Source organism: Arachis ipaensis, chromosome B7, assembly GCF_059453495.1.
Source record: "Arachis ipaensis isolate K30076 ecotype BB chromosome B7, ASM5945349v1, whole genome shotgun sequence".
NCBI classification, from domain to species: domain Eukaryota; kingdom Viridiplantae; phylum Streptophyta; class Magnoliopsida; order Fabales; family Fabaceae; genus Arachis; species Arachis ipaensis.
The window spans coordinates 12,921,118-12,936,130 of record NC_142442.1 but is presented as its reverse complement, the minus strand read 5'-3'; the positions used below and the strand labels follow the sequence as shown (position 1 = coordinate 12,936,130).

Below are 15,013 nucleotides of genomic sequence, written 5' to 3'. Positions count from 1 at the left end.
GCAGGTCTTCTGTTAGGGTTGGCCTTTCCAGTGTTCCAGCTCTGGGATCAAGGTCGGCCAGCATGTGTTGGTCGTTCATGTTGCCGATGTTGTGAACATGGGCTTTTGTGTGTCAGTTAGGTCTTTTGAGACTATTGTTGTAGCACTTCCTGGCTTCTCGGGCGTCACTGTGAATGGTTGCAATTGTGTTATCCTACAAAGGGAACTTAACACAAAGATGAATTGTTGATACTATAGCGCCGAACCTATTTAAGAAAGGCCGGCCAAGTATTAAATTGTAGGGACTGAAGCAATCAACAACTAAGTATTGAATGTCTGAAGTTTTTGACGAGGAAAACTCACCAAGTGTGGTTTGTAACCACACAGAGCCCATAACCGGGACTCGCTCACCTGAGAAACCTACCAGGTCTCCAGTAGAAGGTTGGAGGATGTTGCTACTCAATTTCATCTTTTGGAATGTGGAGTAAAATAGGACGTCAGCGCTGCTCCCAGGGTCCAGCAACACCTTTTTTACTAGGAGATCTCTGAGTTGCAGGGAGATTACGACCGGGTCATCGAGATTTGCTGTACTATTGTTATGATCGGCTGTCTGAAATGTTATCTGCGGGTAGTGTGGTAGTGTCTACTGAATTTGATCGGCATTGATGGAAAGCATAGCTCGGTAAGATCTCTTTCTCGCCGAGCTTGTGGCTCCTCCACCTGCAAAACCTCCGGAAATATAGTTAATTATATGTGTTGGTTGTTCGGGATGGTTGTTGTTTGGTCGGTCTTTATCTCGGCCATGTTGTGCGGCCGAGTTTTGGTCTCCAGAGGGGGGTGCTCGCCGCTGTATGTGGCCGCCGATGTATTTGTCCAGGTGACCTTGCCGAGCTAGTCGCTCCAGTAGGTCTTTGGCGATAACAAGTCGTCAGTAGTGTGTCCGTGCTTCTGGTGGAAAGAGCAGTATTTTGATCAGTCCGCGCCTTTTGAATCTGGGTAACTGCCGGCTCTTCTTAGTGGCTTGATTAATTTTGAATTCAAGATTTCCTTGATGATATCGTCGCGCTTAGTGTTGAATTGAGTGTAGGACTCATATCGTGAAGTCGGTTTAAAGTTCTTCTTTTTGTCTCGAGGTCTATCGTCATCTCTGTAATGAGGCTTTTCTGTTTTCCGAGCTTGCCGGAGTTCCTCGATGTCGATCTGTCCTTTTGCCTTTTCGCGGAACTCGGCCATAGTCTTAGGTTTGGCCACAGCAATAGTTTCCTGGAATTTTCCTGGTCGCAATCCGCTTTTTATGGCGTGTAGTTCCACCTCGGGGTGGAGGTCGGGTATACTTATGGCTATCTTTGTGAAGCGCGTCATGTAGTCCTTGAGGCTTTCTTGCTGGCCTTGCTTGATTGTGTTCATGTAATCGGAGTCATGTAGGTAGATGGCCGATCCAGCAAAGTGCTCCTCAAAGGGCTTTGATATGTCTCGAAATCGAGAAATAGAACCTGCAGGCAAAAAACAAAACCAATCAAGTGCAGGACCGTCCAAGTAAGATGGAAAGCAACGATATAAAACTTTATCAGATGCACCATTTACTATCATTATAGAGGTGAACTTCTTGATGTATTTCTTCGGGTCACCTAACCCATCATAGGGAGTTAGGGTGGTCGGCAGAGTAAACCTCCGGGGTAGCACGAAGTTCATCATCTCGGCCGTGAATGGTCCAGGGGAGCTTTCCTGATCGTCATTCTCGTTGTCTTGCCGAGCTTTCTCATTATGCTCGGGTTGCTCCTCTTCATGCCGAGCAGTGTCTGAGACATGTGTTGGCCCTGACTGCTGCTCGGCTTCTTCTGTTCGTTCTTGCCGATCATTGTTGTTTTCGATTCGGGTGTTATTCAAGTTGGCAATTTGCTGTGCCATTCTTTGGTTCTCCTCGGTCATGCGCTGGTTGGCTTGCTGTAACTCGGTCACAATCTGAAGGAGTTCGCATGGTGTGGGTGGAAGTCGTTCAGCCATGACTCAGGCGAGAATCTCGAGGCCGATGATATATGGAAGGGATTATATTCTCGGTCCCACGGTGGGCGCCAATTGTTCTTGTATGGATACTTGGAGGGGGAGCTCGGTCTCTGGGAATCGACGTCGAGTTGTTATCTTCGGTGCCGACCTTTGAGCTTTGTGGTAATCCGAGCTTTACTCCAAGAGGATGTCCAATCGCGTAGAGCTTTGAGCAAGAAACAGGGGGGGAGTGTACCTGCAAAGGCACTCCGAAACTTAAGTCAGTATTGAGGATTCAATGTATCTTTTTAGGATGGAAGATCATACATTTTATGGGTGGCTATGTGCAAGTCGGTTACGCTTTCGCTTTATTGCTTGTATTAAAGAGCAATAATAAGGGTGAGATGTCAGGTTGGACGTTTCACAATTGGAAAACAGTCCGTTAAGATGAGTTGTAACGTAAGTGGCCGATTTAATGACGTTAATTGCCGATTAATAACTGTAGTGCTGAACTATAACGCCAGCTTTCTGAATAATAACGTGAATAACGCCGAGTTATGAATGAGTAAGCCGATTTATGATGTTGGATTTGTAACAGCCGGATCATATATAATTTTATTTTTTTAGGCAAAAATTAAGATATTTATTTAAATATAATTTTCATGATGTATTTTTTTATTACATATTATTTATATAAAATTTTCTATAATTTTTAATTTTTTATTTTAAAATTCAATTAAATACCGATTATTTGAACAGATTCAATTTGAATTTAATCCGTTCAGATTGACTCGGATCTATTTATAAAAATCTTATATCCGAACCAATCCAGATAAATTAAAATTTAATCAATTTAGTTTTTAATCTTTTCTAAATTCAAATCAATTCAATCAGTGAATACTCCTTCTCTTCCCTCCCTATCCCTGTCTCTCTCCCCTACCTCCTTTTCTCTTTTTCTTTTTTTCTTTGTACAATGACATTTTAACACAAACAATTAAAAAAAAAAAAAAGGAGTCTCATCATCAGCTGTCACTAATTTTTATATTTTATTACTATTTTAAACATGTCAGCTCATTCTTTGCATAGCAGCCAATCTCATTTAACAAATGCCAATCACAAAAAGAGAATTGGCAACAAAGAGAACATCAAAAGCGGTGTATATTTGTCGTGAATAATGCTGGAGCTTATTGTCTGTATATATTTTGTGCCAGTTGTCATAATTTAGAGGTAAGATTAAAAATAAGGGAAGTTCTATGATATGGATAGAGTTAGACATCCAGAGGTATGGATCTGACGTGGACGGGATACAGTTTCGACGCGTGCATGAGATCCCTGTGTCATTGAAGCAGGGGAGCTGATAGAAAGGCTGACAGCAACAGGTGGGGAGCAGGTCTCGTATTTCGTTCTATGGAGTGTTAACAATTTAACAAAATTGATTAAATGTGTGGTGTGATTAAGTTTTATTGGATGATGGGCTGAATAAAACGTTGGAAAGTTCTTTTGATCCGTTGGTTGGATTTTGGAAGCCCATGACAATTAATTACTGATGAAAATTTTGAAAATTTTTGAAGAGTGATGACATAAACCGTAGAAATATGTTTTTGAGGAGTGTCCAAAAAATGATGATGATAGTAATAAAGGGATAAAAAATCAGATCATGATATTGGATGAGCAAAAACATGATGATTACTCCCGTATATACTTATATGTATTTATTAAAAATTAATATTAATAAATATCATATAATTATAAAAAAATAATAATATTGTAATTAATAAAAATGTTTTATATTTGTTATTTATATATATTTAATAATATTTATATAAATAATTATGAATAATAACAAATATAATTAATTTTAATATAAGTGAAAATAATTATAAAAAAAATCTTATGCAATTTTATTATATAAAAAAATTTGAATAAATTAAATTTTTAGAATTTGTTCTATTTTATTACCAAATAAAATAAAAGAACACTAATTATTTTTCGTATTAGTTTTTTGTATCTTATTCTCTAGTGTCTTATTTTTTTTCATTCTCAAAATCGGAGACAGCTTTAGTATTTGTATAGCAAAAATTTTTGTTTAATTTTGTAAAAGTTTAGTGGATCTTCTTTGTTAATCTCTTCCAAAGATTAGCACAGTTCAAATCAAATTTTGTTCATCCAGCTAAAATTTTTAGGTTTTTCAAGTATAATTTATATTTTTGTTCATTGCTTTCAACTAAAAAAATCTGCAGAATCTAAAAAACAAATAAAGAGGAGTAGGATAACAATTTTTATATGTAACTAAAAGTTCTATATTTTTCAGATAAAATTTATATAATTTTATCTTTTTTATTCACGTAAAAAATTACATAATGTAAGCAACACAAAAGATACGACAAACTGTGTTTTATTTAGGGTTTAAGATTTCAAATGATATTTGTTTTTTCAAAATATGGCCCAAAGTTATTTCTAAGACCAAACGTAATTAGTGTGAACGTTGACAAAAAAAAAATGAAATTGCACTTTTTTAATATAGGTCAACAAATTTCTGTTAATTAAATAAAATAATTTTTGAAATAAATAACCTAAGTTATGTATTCATATTTTTTAAAACATTTATATTTTTTTATTAATACACATATTTTTATAAAATTTAAAATCCTTTTAAAAATAATATATACCAATAAATCATTTATTTATATTTATTACAATAATTTAAATTAGAGTACATTGCAAAATAACTTTTAAATTCATTTGATATAAATTCTATTATTTGTAAACAATAAAAATCAAACGGATATTATCCAAATTATAACAAATTAAATAAATTTTATTTTGTAAATCTATTTAAATCATACTGCAAATATAGTTATATCTCATTATTACTAACAACAACATACGTTGAAGGTCGTTATTAAATATTTTTTCTTTGCAAACAACATTAATAAAGAATTTTTTACGGCAATGCTATTGCATGACCAAATTATTTTAATAATTAACTTAGTCTAATAAAAACGCACATAAGAAGAAGAAAAAATAAATATTTAATTAAATTTAATTAAAAAATAATTTTTTAAATTAATATTTTTCATTATTTATTACTTAACTCATTAGCAGTGAAAATGATATGAATAATAAAAAATATTCATATTTTTTAAAAAATATATTAATATACTTAAAAAATGTCTAAAAATAGAAACATTTCCAATCTAATAGAAATGGAAAATATAAAAAAAGACGTCACAAATTATAAGTATTATTTGTAAAAAACATATATTTACGATTTCATCTAAAGATCATTTTAAATTTCTCCAACTATCAAGAGAGACTCCTACTTGAAGTGTCAAAAAGAGACTCCTAACATTAAAAATTCTTAAAAGTGGACCGGTGATTGATTGTTTTATTCATATTGTAACATTTTTCGTCAGCAATTAATTGTCATGGGCTTCCAAAATTCAACCAACGGATCAAAAAACTTTTTAATATTTTATTCAGCCCATCATCAAATAAAGCTTAATCACACCACATATTTAATCAATTTTGTTAAATTGTTAACATTCTATGGAACGAAATACGAGACCTGCTCCCCACTTGCTGCTGTCAGCCTTTCTATCAACTCACCTGCTTTAACAACATAGGGCTCCCGTGCACGCGTCGTAACTGCGTCCCGTCCACGTCAGATCCATACCTCTAGATATCTAACTTTATCCATACCATAGAACTTCCCTAAAAATAATGGTCGAGCGGTATATGTAAACTCGTTTCCTTCTCAATAATTTTAAGTCTTATAAAAAAGATGCCGAAGAAGACATGCTACAGTCTTTATTGAGCCAAATCAATTACAGTAGACTATTATTATTAATGACATACTTATCTTTTTTTGTTTCCTTTCCAATAGTAAGATTAACGTGTGTGTACATATATATATATGTATGTATCAAGAATGTATAGTACATATCTTGTAGTGTTATGCCGTCGTTGTAATAACATGATTAAAATCAGAGTGCAATTCTATTAATTGTCCGCATGAATAACATTGTTCAACAAATAATGATATCATCATTTGCTACTTTAATTTACTTTCAAAAGATAATAACATATAGAGGTGGTAATGAGTAGGATATATATTGTTTAATTTGGTTTGATATGAAATTTTATCTATAAAATCTTATCAAAATTGATAGAAATGAATTTGGTTACGAAGTAAAACAACATTAATAAAATATAATGTAAGGTTAAAGTACTAAATTTAGAAAGCTTTTAGTTCAAAGATTAAATTAAGTTGCTGCACAATTAGTTTTACTTTTAAATAAATGTATACACATTTATCAAACAAATAATACAAATCTAAAGGTTGAATGGATTAATTTCTTTTAGTTTGATGACTGAATGTTGTTGCATATATATTCGAATACTATGAATTAAAGAGTACTACAAAATCTAAATCATAGTATCCGAATATAGATACAGCAACATTCAGTCATCAAACTAAAAGAAATTAAACCATTTAACTTTTAAATTTACGCTGCTTGTTTGATAAATGTGCATGCATTTGTTTAAAAGCAAAACTAATTGTGCAGCAGCTTAGTTTAATCTTTGAACTAAAAGCATTCTACGTTTGGTACTTTGACCTTGTATTATATTTTATTAATGTTGTCTTATTTTATAACAAAATTCATTCCTGTCAATTTCAATAAGATTTCATAGATAAAATTTTAAATCAAACAATAACATTCTTTTTCATCAAAATTAGCAACAGAGACATAAATCTTAGTACATTCTTATTCAGAGTCAACATATGCAGAAAGGTTAATAAATTAAAAACAAAAGGGGCTGAGGGTTCTTGCCGGTGGAGGCTCCGACAACTAGCAAGAACTCTTCCGATAGGTTGCTGAGCGCGTACACGGTACGCCTGCGATTACCTCTTATTCTATATCAATTCAGAAAATTGGCAGGGAGGTCATGGAAGAACAGGGTTCTTCATCTTCTTTGCTAGAGACAAATAAGAGTAGAGGAGAGACTAGATAAACATAGAGCTTTGTCTTCTTTACCAGAAATAAGACGAACAGTGTTGAGCCTAGTTTGATTTTGGGTTAATTAATAATGACAAACATTCAATTGGGTTGAAAGCCCAATATTGTTTAATGTGTGTTTTATTGTGGCATGCCCATTAATTATCTCATAGCCAAACAATGCTACTTGTTTATTCCTTAAATGCTCCAAGTAAATGCACAAGCCCAATACCTCATCATTATTGCACCATTCAGCAAGAATGAAAGGCTATGCATTTGGCAAAAGAAAAAGGGCAGTTGTCTACATCATGAGCAAAACAGGACAGCTGAAAAACAAAGGAAGCAACAATACAGCAAGGACAGGTGTGGCTCTGCAAAAGCAAGAAAGGACACAAGGGCACAACCACTAACCCAAGGACATCAGTTGAGCAATACTAGGATCGTGGTTATGCAAAACACAAACTTGCATAGAGCAGCAGTAGCAAGGAAATGGAGCAGAATGAAAAAGAAGAACATGCCAAGGAAGAAAGTAAGGAAAAGGACTACATAGGTGGTGGACGAGCTACTCCAGTAGCAGAGGTAGTGGAGCATAATGAAAAAGGACAGCTTGCTAGCTGTGCCAGCTTCAACGGGCAGCAAGGACAAGCAAAAAGAATGAAGCTACAATGAAGCCAAGTTAAAGATATATAACAAGCTTCACTCCACCATTTCAAATTAAGAAAAAGAGAACACACATACAGAGCACCATCTCATACATTGACCTGGAATCTTTTTCTTCTACTCAAGCTTAATTCTGATCTTTGTGTTATGGCTGTCTTGTGATATTTTCTGTTTTGATAAAAGGCAATTATGTGAGGTTCAAAAGCCAAGAGAGAAAAGGTAGTAGTGATGCAAAATAGCCACTATTTTTCTGATGTAATTTGGGTGTATGAACTAGGATTAGTTCCCCTTGCCAAGTTGGGTTAGCACTTGGTGAGAATTGAATCTGTGTAGATTCCCCTTCCAAGTTGGGTTAGCACTTTGGGGTTGCTAAACTTTGGTGAAGAAAGCTTGGGGTAGATACTAGTTGAATTAGGGAGTAATTCAATAGTATTGGTGTATGTAATCTGAGGATTATAGTGAAAATTTTACCATGGTTTGTGGTGGAAACTGGAAGTAGGATTCATGGTACTGAGAATCCGAACCAGGATACATGCTGGCCCCTTTTTCTTCTTCTCTGCTCTTTTAATGTTCTGCGTATGAGATAATTTCAAATAATCTCCTGCAACTTAAGCTTCCACTGCAACAGAGTTTGAAACTCTAAATTTTAAGCTAACTTGATTCAACCCCCCTCTTCTCAAGTTCATCTAGAACCATCAATTGGTATCAGGAGCAAGGTCTCAAGGAGTCAAGCTTCACAGCTTGGAGCAAAGATCCATGGCCAACAACATGAATCCCAACATCGTGGCTTTTACTCTCACGGAAGGGCAGTCCAATAATAGACCTCCCTACTTCAATGGCAGCAATTACTCTTACTGGAAAGAAAGAATGAGAATCTTCGTGCAGGCAATCGACTACAACATCTGGAAGATCATTCTCAATGGACCAGACGTTCCCATAAAAAAGAATTCTGATGGAGAAGTAGTGGCAAAGGAAGACAGTGAATGGACAGATGAAGAAAAGAAGAAGGTTGAACTCAATGCCAAGGCAATCAACCTGATGCACTGCGCAATCAGTTTTGAAGAGTTCAGAAAAGTATCAAGGTACAAAACGGCTAAAAAAATATGGGACAAGCTCAGACTCACTCATGAAGGCACTAAGCAAGTGAAGGAAACCAGAATTGACATGCTGATGAAGGAGTATGAAATGTTCAGTATGAAGGAGGATGAGAGCATCGATCAAATATTCGAAAGGTTCTCAATAATCATCAACAATCTGGACTCCATGGGAAGGAACTACTCTAAAGAAACTCTAGTAAGAAAGATCCTGAGAAGTCTCACTAAGAAGTGGGAAGTGAAAAGTACAGCCATCTATGAAAGGAATTATTTGATCAAAGTCACCTATGATGAGCTAAGAGGAAAGCTGCTGGCCTATGAAACTACTCACATGTCTCAAGATAAAGATGACAAAAAGAAAAGTATAGCACTAAAATCAAGAATGACAGCCCAAGGAGAAGAATCTGATGACAGCTTCTCAGATGAAGAAATGGTGCTCTTTGCAAGAAAAATGAGAAGACTACTGAGATACAAAAACAAAGGCAAGGGAAGCTCTTCATTCAAAGAGATCAAGAAAGATCAAGTCAAGTTCACATGCCATCACTGCAAGGAACCTGGTCACTTCAAGTCAGATTGCCCTCAACTTAAGAAAGGCGAAAAATCCAAGAAAGACAAAAAGAAGGTGATGATGGCAACATGGGAGGATTTGGAAAATGACACCAGCTCAGAGAACTCAGATCAAGAAGCTCAATTATGTCTGGTGGTAGATCATAATGATGAAGATGAGGTAGATCTTTCTGACTTATCTATTGATGAACTGCACTACATTATCAAAGACATTTCAGTAAACTCTAAAAAACTCTTGGATAAATATGCAAAATGTAAAAAAGAAAATGAGGCTTTGAGGACCGAAAATGATCTTCTTTTGAAAAAGGTTAAGGCAAATGAAACTGATAATGAAAAGTTTTTAAAAGAAGAGAACATTGCCTTGCGAGCTGAATTAGAAAAATTCAAACTCAAGCATGAAGTTACTGCTTCTACTGATTTGATTTCTGAAAACAAAAAGCTGAATGAACAAATAAAAAATTTGAATGAAGACTTAACAAAGTTTGTTCAAGGTTTTCAAAATCTGAACAAACTACTTGCTAGTCAAAGGTTTGGGTCTGAAAAATCTGGACTTGGATTCATAGAGAAAAATAAGGCTGTTTTTAAACAAAACTTTAAAAAATCTAAAGCCTCCTCTTCCAAGCTTCTCAAACCAAAAGGTTTCAGCAAACCTCAAAAATTAGTAAGCAAGAATCAGTGCTACAAGTGCAATAGAAATGGTCATGATCCTCCTCAATGTTTCATCTTTCTTAAGTCTTATGGTAATGATAGTAAATTATATAAAGTTGTTCATGATTATAATGCTCTTGAGCAACCAAGAAGATTTCACATCAAAGGATCCAATGGATTTGGATACCTAAGGTTAGTTGAAGAACATGCAGGTTTGCCTTGCATCCAAGAAGAAAATGGACATGTGGTATCTTGATAGTGGATGTTCAAGGCATATGACCAGAAGGGATACTTTCTTCATTAAACTCAACAAGTATAATGGCGGATTTGTCACTTTTGGAGATAATGGTAAAGGTAAAATAATTGTCATTGGTAAGGTTGGCAAAGATTTTTCAACTTGCATTGATAGTATCTTTTTAGTTGATGGGTTAAAGCATAATCTATTGAACATAAGTCAATTGTGTGATCTTGGATATGCTGTAACCTTTAGAAAATCTGATTGTAGAGTCATAAATGAGAAAACATGGGCTGTTTTATTTGTTGCCAAAAGAAGTGACAATGTTTATGGTATCACTCTAGATGATCTAAAAGTTCAAAATGTAACTTGTTTCTCTTCAATGGAATCTGAAAAATGGATGTGGCATAAGAGGTTAGGACATGCTAGCATGTTCCAAATATCTAAGCTTGTAAAGAGAGGCTTAGTTAGAGGTCTTCCTAATATAAAATTTGATAAGGACATCATTTGTGATGCTTGTCAAATGGGTAAACAAATTAAAATCTCTTTCAAACCCAAGGAAGATGTCTCTACTAAGAAACCATTGGAGTTGTTGCATCCTGACCTGTTTGGACCAACTAGGACTCAAAGTCTTGGAGGAAAGAGTTATGGTATGGTAATTGTGGATGACTATACTAGATTTGGCTGGGTGTTCTTTCTTGCTCATAAACATGAGGCTTTTTTTGTTTTTGAGAAATTCAGCAAAATGATTCAAAATGAAAAAAGTTTAAAAATTGTTTCAATTAGAAGTGATCATGGTAAATAATTTGAAAATCAATACTTTGAATCTTTTTGTGATGAACAAGGCATATCACATAACTTCTCTTGTCCAAGAACACCTCAACAAAATGGTGTAGTTGAGAGAAGAAATAGAAGTTTACAAAAAATGGCTAAAGCTATGTTATGTGAATATGAAATCCCCAAGTTCTTATGGGCTGAAGCTGTGAATACAGCTTACTATGTTTTAAATAGAACCATCATTAGGAAGTTTTTGAAGAAAACCCCATATGAACTTTGGAAAGGGCATCCTCCCAATCTTAGTTATTTTCATGTGTTTGGCTGCAAGTGTTTCATTTTGAATATCAAAGAAAACTTAGAAAAATTTGATCCTAAAACACATGAAGGCATTTTTCTAGGTTATTCCACAAATAGCAAGGCCTATATAGTCTATAACAAAAACTCCAAAACTGTTGAGGAAACCATGCATGTCACTTTCTGTGAGTCTAACAATGTTCCCAGTGTTTGCATTGATGAAAGTCCAGGTTTTGAAGCTGATTTGTCCAAGAATACTGAGCCAGTTCCTCAAAATTCAAGTTCTCATGAAGTTGCACCTGTTAGCAATGAAAACTCAAATTCTGCAGGAGACAATTTGAAATTATCTCCTGTCGCTGCAAAAAACACTGATGCAGAGGCCATTGTTGATCAAGAGGAACCTGAATCCTCAACTCAACCAAGAAGGCCCAGGGAATGGAAGTTTCTGAAAAACTATCCTGAGAAGTTCATAATTGGTGATCCCTCCAAAGGAATATCAACAAGATCATCTTTGAGAAGAGCTGAATCCAACAACTTAGCTCTTATATCAAAGATTGAACCTCAAAACATCCATGAAGCACTTGCTGATCCATCTTGGGTGTTAGCTATGGAGGAAGAGTTGCAGCAGTTTGAGAAAAATCAGGTCTGGACATTAGTGCCTCACTCAAATGGGAAGAAAGTCACTGGCACTAAATGGATTTTTAGAAACAAGGTGGGTGAAGATGGAACCATAATCCGAAAAAAAGCCAGATTGGTTGCTCAAGGATATGATCAAGATAAAGGGATTGACTTCGATGAATCCTTTGCGCCTGTAGCTAGAATGGAAGCCATCAGATTGCTACTTGCTTATGCAGCTCATTGTGGCTTCAAGCTATTCCAAATGAACGTAAAGTGTACTTTTCTCAATGGCATAATTGATAGAGAGGTTTATGTGGCTCAACCACCTGGGTTTGAAAACAAATCATTTTCTAACCATGTTTTCAAACTAGCTAAGGCCTTATATGGTTTGAGACAAGCTCCTAGAGCTTGGTATAAGAGGCTTAGCTCATTTTTGTTGAAAAATAATTTTCAAAGAGGAGCCACTGACACCACTTTATTTATTAGAAATTATCATGATCACTTTATTCTTGTGCAAGTTTATGTTGATGATATTATATTTGGTTCGGCTAATGAGGATTTGTGTGCAGATTTTGCTAAGCTTATGACCAATGAATTTGATATGAGCATGATGGGAGAGCTCAATTTCTTTCTAGGTTTGCAAATCAAGCAAACTGCAGAAGGCATATTCATCCATCAAGGAAAATATGCTAAAGAACTTGTCAAGAAGTTTGGACTGGACTGTGCTAAGCCAATGGGAACCCCTATGCATCCCAATATCAAGCTTGATAAGGATGAAAATGGTAGAGATGTTGATGAGATACGCTATAGAGGGATGATTGGATCTTTGATGTATCTAACCTCCTCAAGGCCTGATATCATTCAAAGTGTTGGAGTTTGCTCAAAGTTTCAATCAAATCCTAAGGAATCACATATCTCAGCTGTCAAGAGGATCATCCGATATATGCTTGGTACCACTGATGATGGTTTATGGTTTCCTAAGACTAATTCATTTCAATTAGTGGGTTTCTGTGATGCAGACTTTGCCGGGAATAGGATTGATAGAAGAAGCACAAGTGGCATGTGTTGCTTTCTTGGAAAATCTCTCATTGTTTGGTCTAGCAAAAAGCAAGCTACAGCAGCTCTTTCAACAGCTGAAGCTGAGTATATTGCAGCCTCCTCTTGTTGTTCTCAATTATTATGGCTGAAAACTCAACTAGCTGACTATAAACTGAAAGTCTCAAATATTCTATTATATTGTGACAACATGAGTGCTATTAATATTTCCAAAAACCCTGTTTTGCACTCAAGAACAAAGCACATTGAAGTTCGTTTTCACTCTATAAGAGAACATGTGCAAAATAGAAATTTAGATATTCAGTTTGTTAATTCTGAGGATCAGCTGGCTGATATTTTCACCAAACCATTGATAGAGGAAAGGTTCTGCAAGTTACGAACTGAACTAGGCATTCTTACTTCATCCTTGTTTTCTTAATGATTCTGATCATGAGATCTTTTATGTTTTGTCTCATAAATCGCGGTGAGATTTTTCTTTGGCAGATGATGAGTTTACTTCATTAATTCACTGTGAAGCTATTGGATTCAAATCTGATCATAATGAATGATGGACGTCTAGTGCTGAAGCAGTCTCTGCACCTATGGGCTTTTCTTTATTGAAAACTTTGGGGCTTTTTCAATTTTTTTTTGGAACAATTTTTTTGTGACTAAAAGTGGGCTTTCAATTTTTTGAGACAACTGAACTTACTTCAATTTTTTGTTAGTCTCAATTTTTTTTGGGCATTTGCACTTTGTTTAATTGGGCTTCACTTCAATTGCATCCTTTTATTAATTTCCAACTTTGTTTGCTTTTCACTCTTATTTCAATCGCACGAAGGTTACAGCTGTAACTTTCAAAACATTTTCAAAGGTTGGATTTTTATCTTTTCAAGGTGCAACCTTTACACTTCTCTAAGCCTATATTAACTTCCCACTACATGCATCCATTCACACTACTCGTTTCACTCTTTCATCTTCTCCGAACCAGTGTTCTATAAATATGGCTGGAAAGAAGAGAGCTGCCCGCAGAGGCTCCCACAGTGGCACCCACCGTTCTTATTACACACACTCTTCTCCCTCACTATCACCTACTCATTCTTCACCTCCATCACCACCAAACCCTTCTCCTGACATGGCCCGCACTAAGACCACTGCTCGCCGCCCCACCAATACCTCGGATTCTGCGAGATTTTGTGGAGGATGTGGAGGTTGGCCTCACGACATCTGACAATGAGGGGGAGGACGATGGAACCTCTGATGAATCCAACTCTGATGCTTAGCTCATTTTATCTCATATGTGATTATGACTTAGTTTAATTTTGAACTTGTTTGTTTATTTTGGATGACTGTAAATACCTTAACTACTATTATACTACTTACACTATATGCACCAGCCACTAACAAATTTTGTGCAGGTTTTTTCCTTTCCTCTCTTGATGACAAAAGGGGGAGAAAAGAAAAGGAATGTTAGCTTTGGCTTAGGGATTAATAGTAATAGTTAAGAACAATGTTTTATGGTGCTATGATTTGCCCTGTGTTGTGATTAGTGTTAATTGCTCTGTGCTTTCATTACTGTGATATACTGCTTGGAAATATTGGTCTTGGCTGTTTTTAAGTTTTGCCCAGGTTAAGATGTAAGCCATGATCAAGGGGGAGTAATGCTGGCATTGAGGGGGAGCAGCTCACAATCCAAAAGTAATCAAAGGAAAGTGTTCTTAAATCTTTCAAATTAGTCTTTAATTTCCCTATTTTATCATGTTTGTCATCAAGGGGGAGATTGTTGAGCCTAGTTTGATTTTGGGTTAATTAATGATGACAAACATTCAATTGGGTTGAAAGTCCAATATTGTTTAATGTGTGTTTTATTGTGGCAGGCCCATTAATTATCTCACAGCCAAACAATGCTACTTGTTTATTCCTTAAATGCTCCAAGTAAATGCACAAGCCCAATACCTCATCCTTATTGCACCATTCAGCAAGAATGAAAGGCTATGCATTTGGCAAAAGAAAAAGGGCAGCTGTCTACATCATGAGCAAAACAGGACAGTTGGAAAACAAAGGAAGCAACAACACAGCAAGGACAGGTGTGGCTCTGCAAAATCAAGAAAGGACACAAGAGCACA

The 15,013-nt window shown here is 35.6% G+C and overlaps 1 protein-coding gene and 1 pseudogene across 1 annotated transcript; one reads left to right on the top strand and one right to left on the bottom strand.

Moving 5' to 3' along the window:
* Window positions 1-622: 622 nt before the first annotated feature.
* LOC148550365 (uncharacterized) lies at window positions 623-1,983 on the bottom strand (annotated as a pseudogene).
* A 6,395-nt stretch (window positions 1,984-8,378) lies between these two features.
* Window positions 8,379-10,187, top strand: LOC148550364 (uncharacterized). Its single transcript, XM_088494461.1, has one exon. The coding sequence runs from the start codon at window positions 8,379-8,381 to the stop codon at window positions 10,185-10,187; it is 1,809 nt and encodes a 602-aa protein (XP_088350587.1).
* The last annotated feature ends 4,826 nt before the right edge of the window (window positions 10,188-15,013 follow it).

Coding starts and splice junctions, on each gene's coding strand:
- LOC148550364 (XM_088494461.1), top strand. CDS start 8,379: ATGGCCAACAACATGAATCCCAACATCGTGGCTTTTACTCTCACGGAA.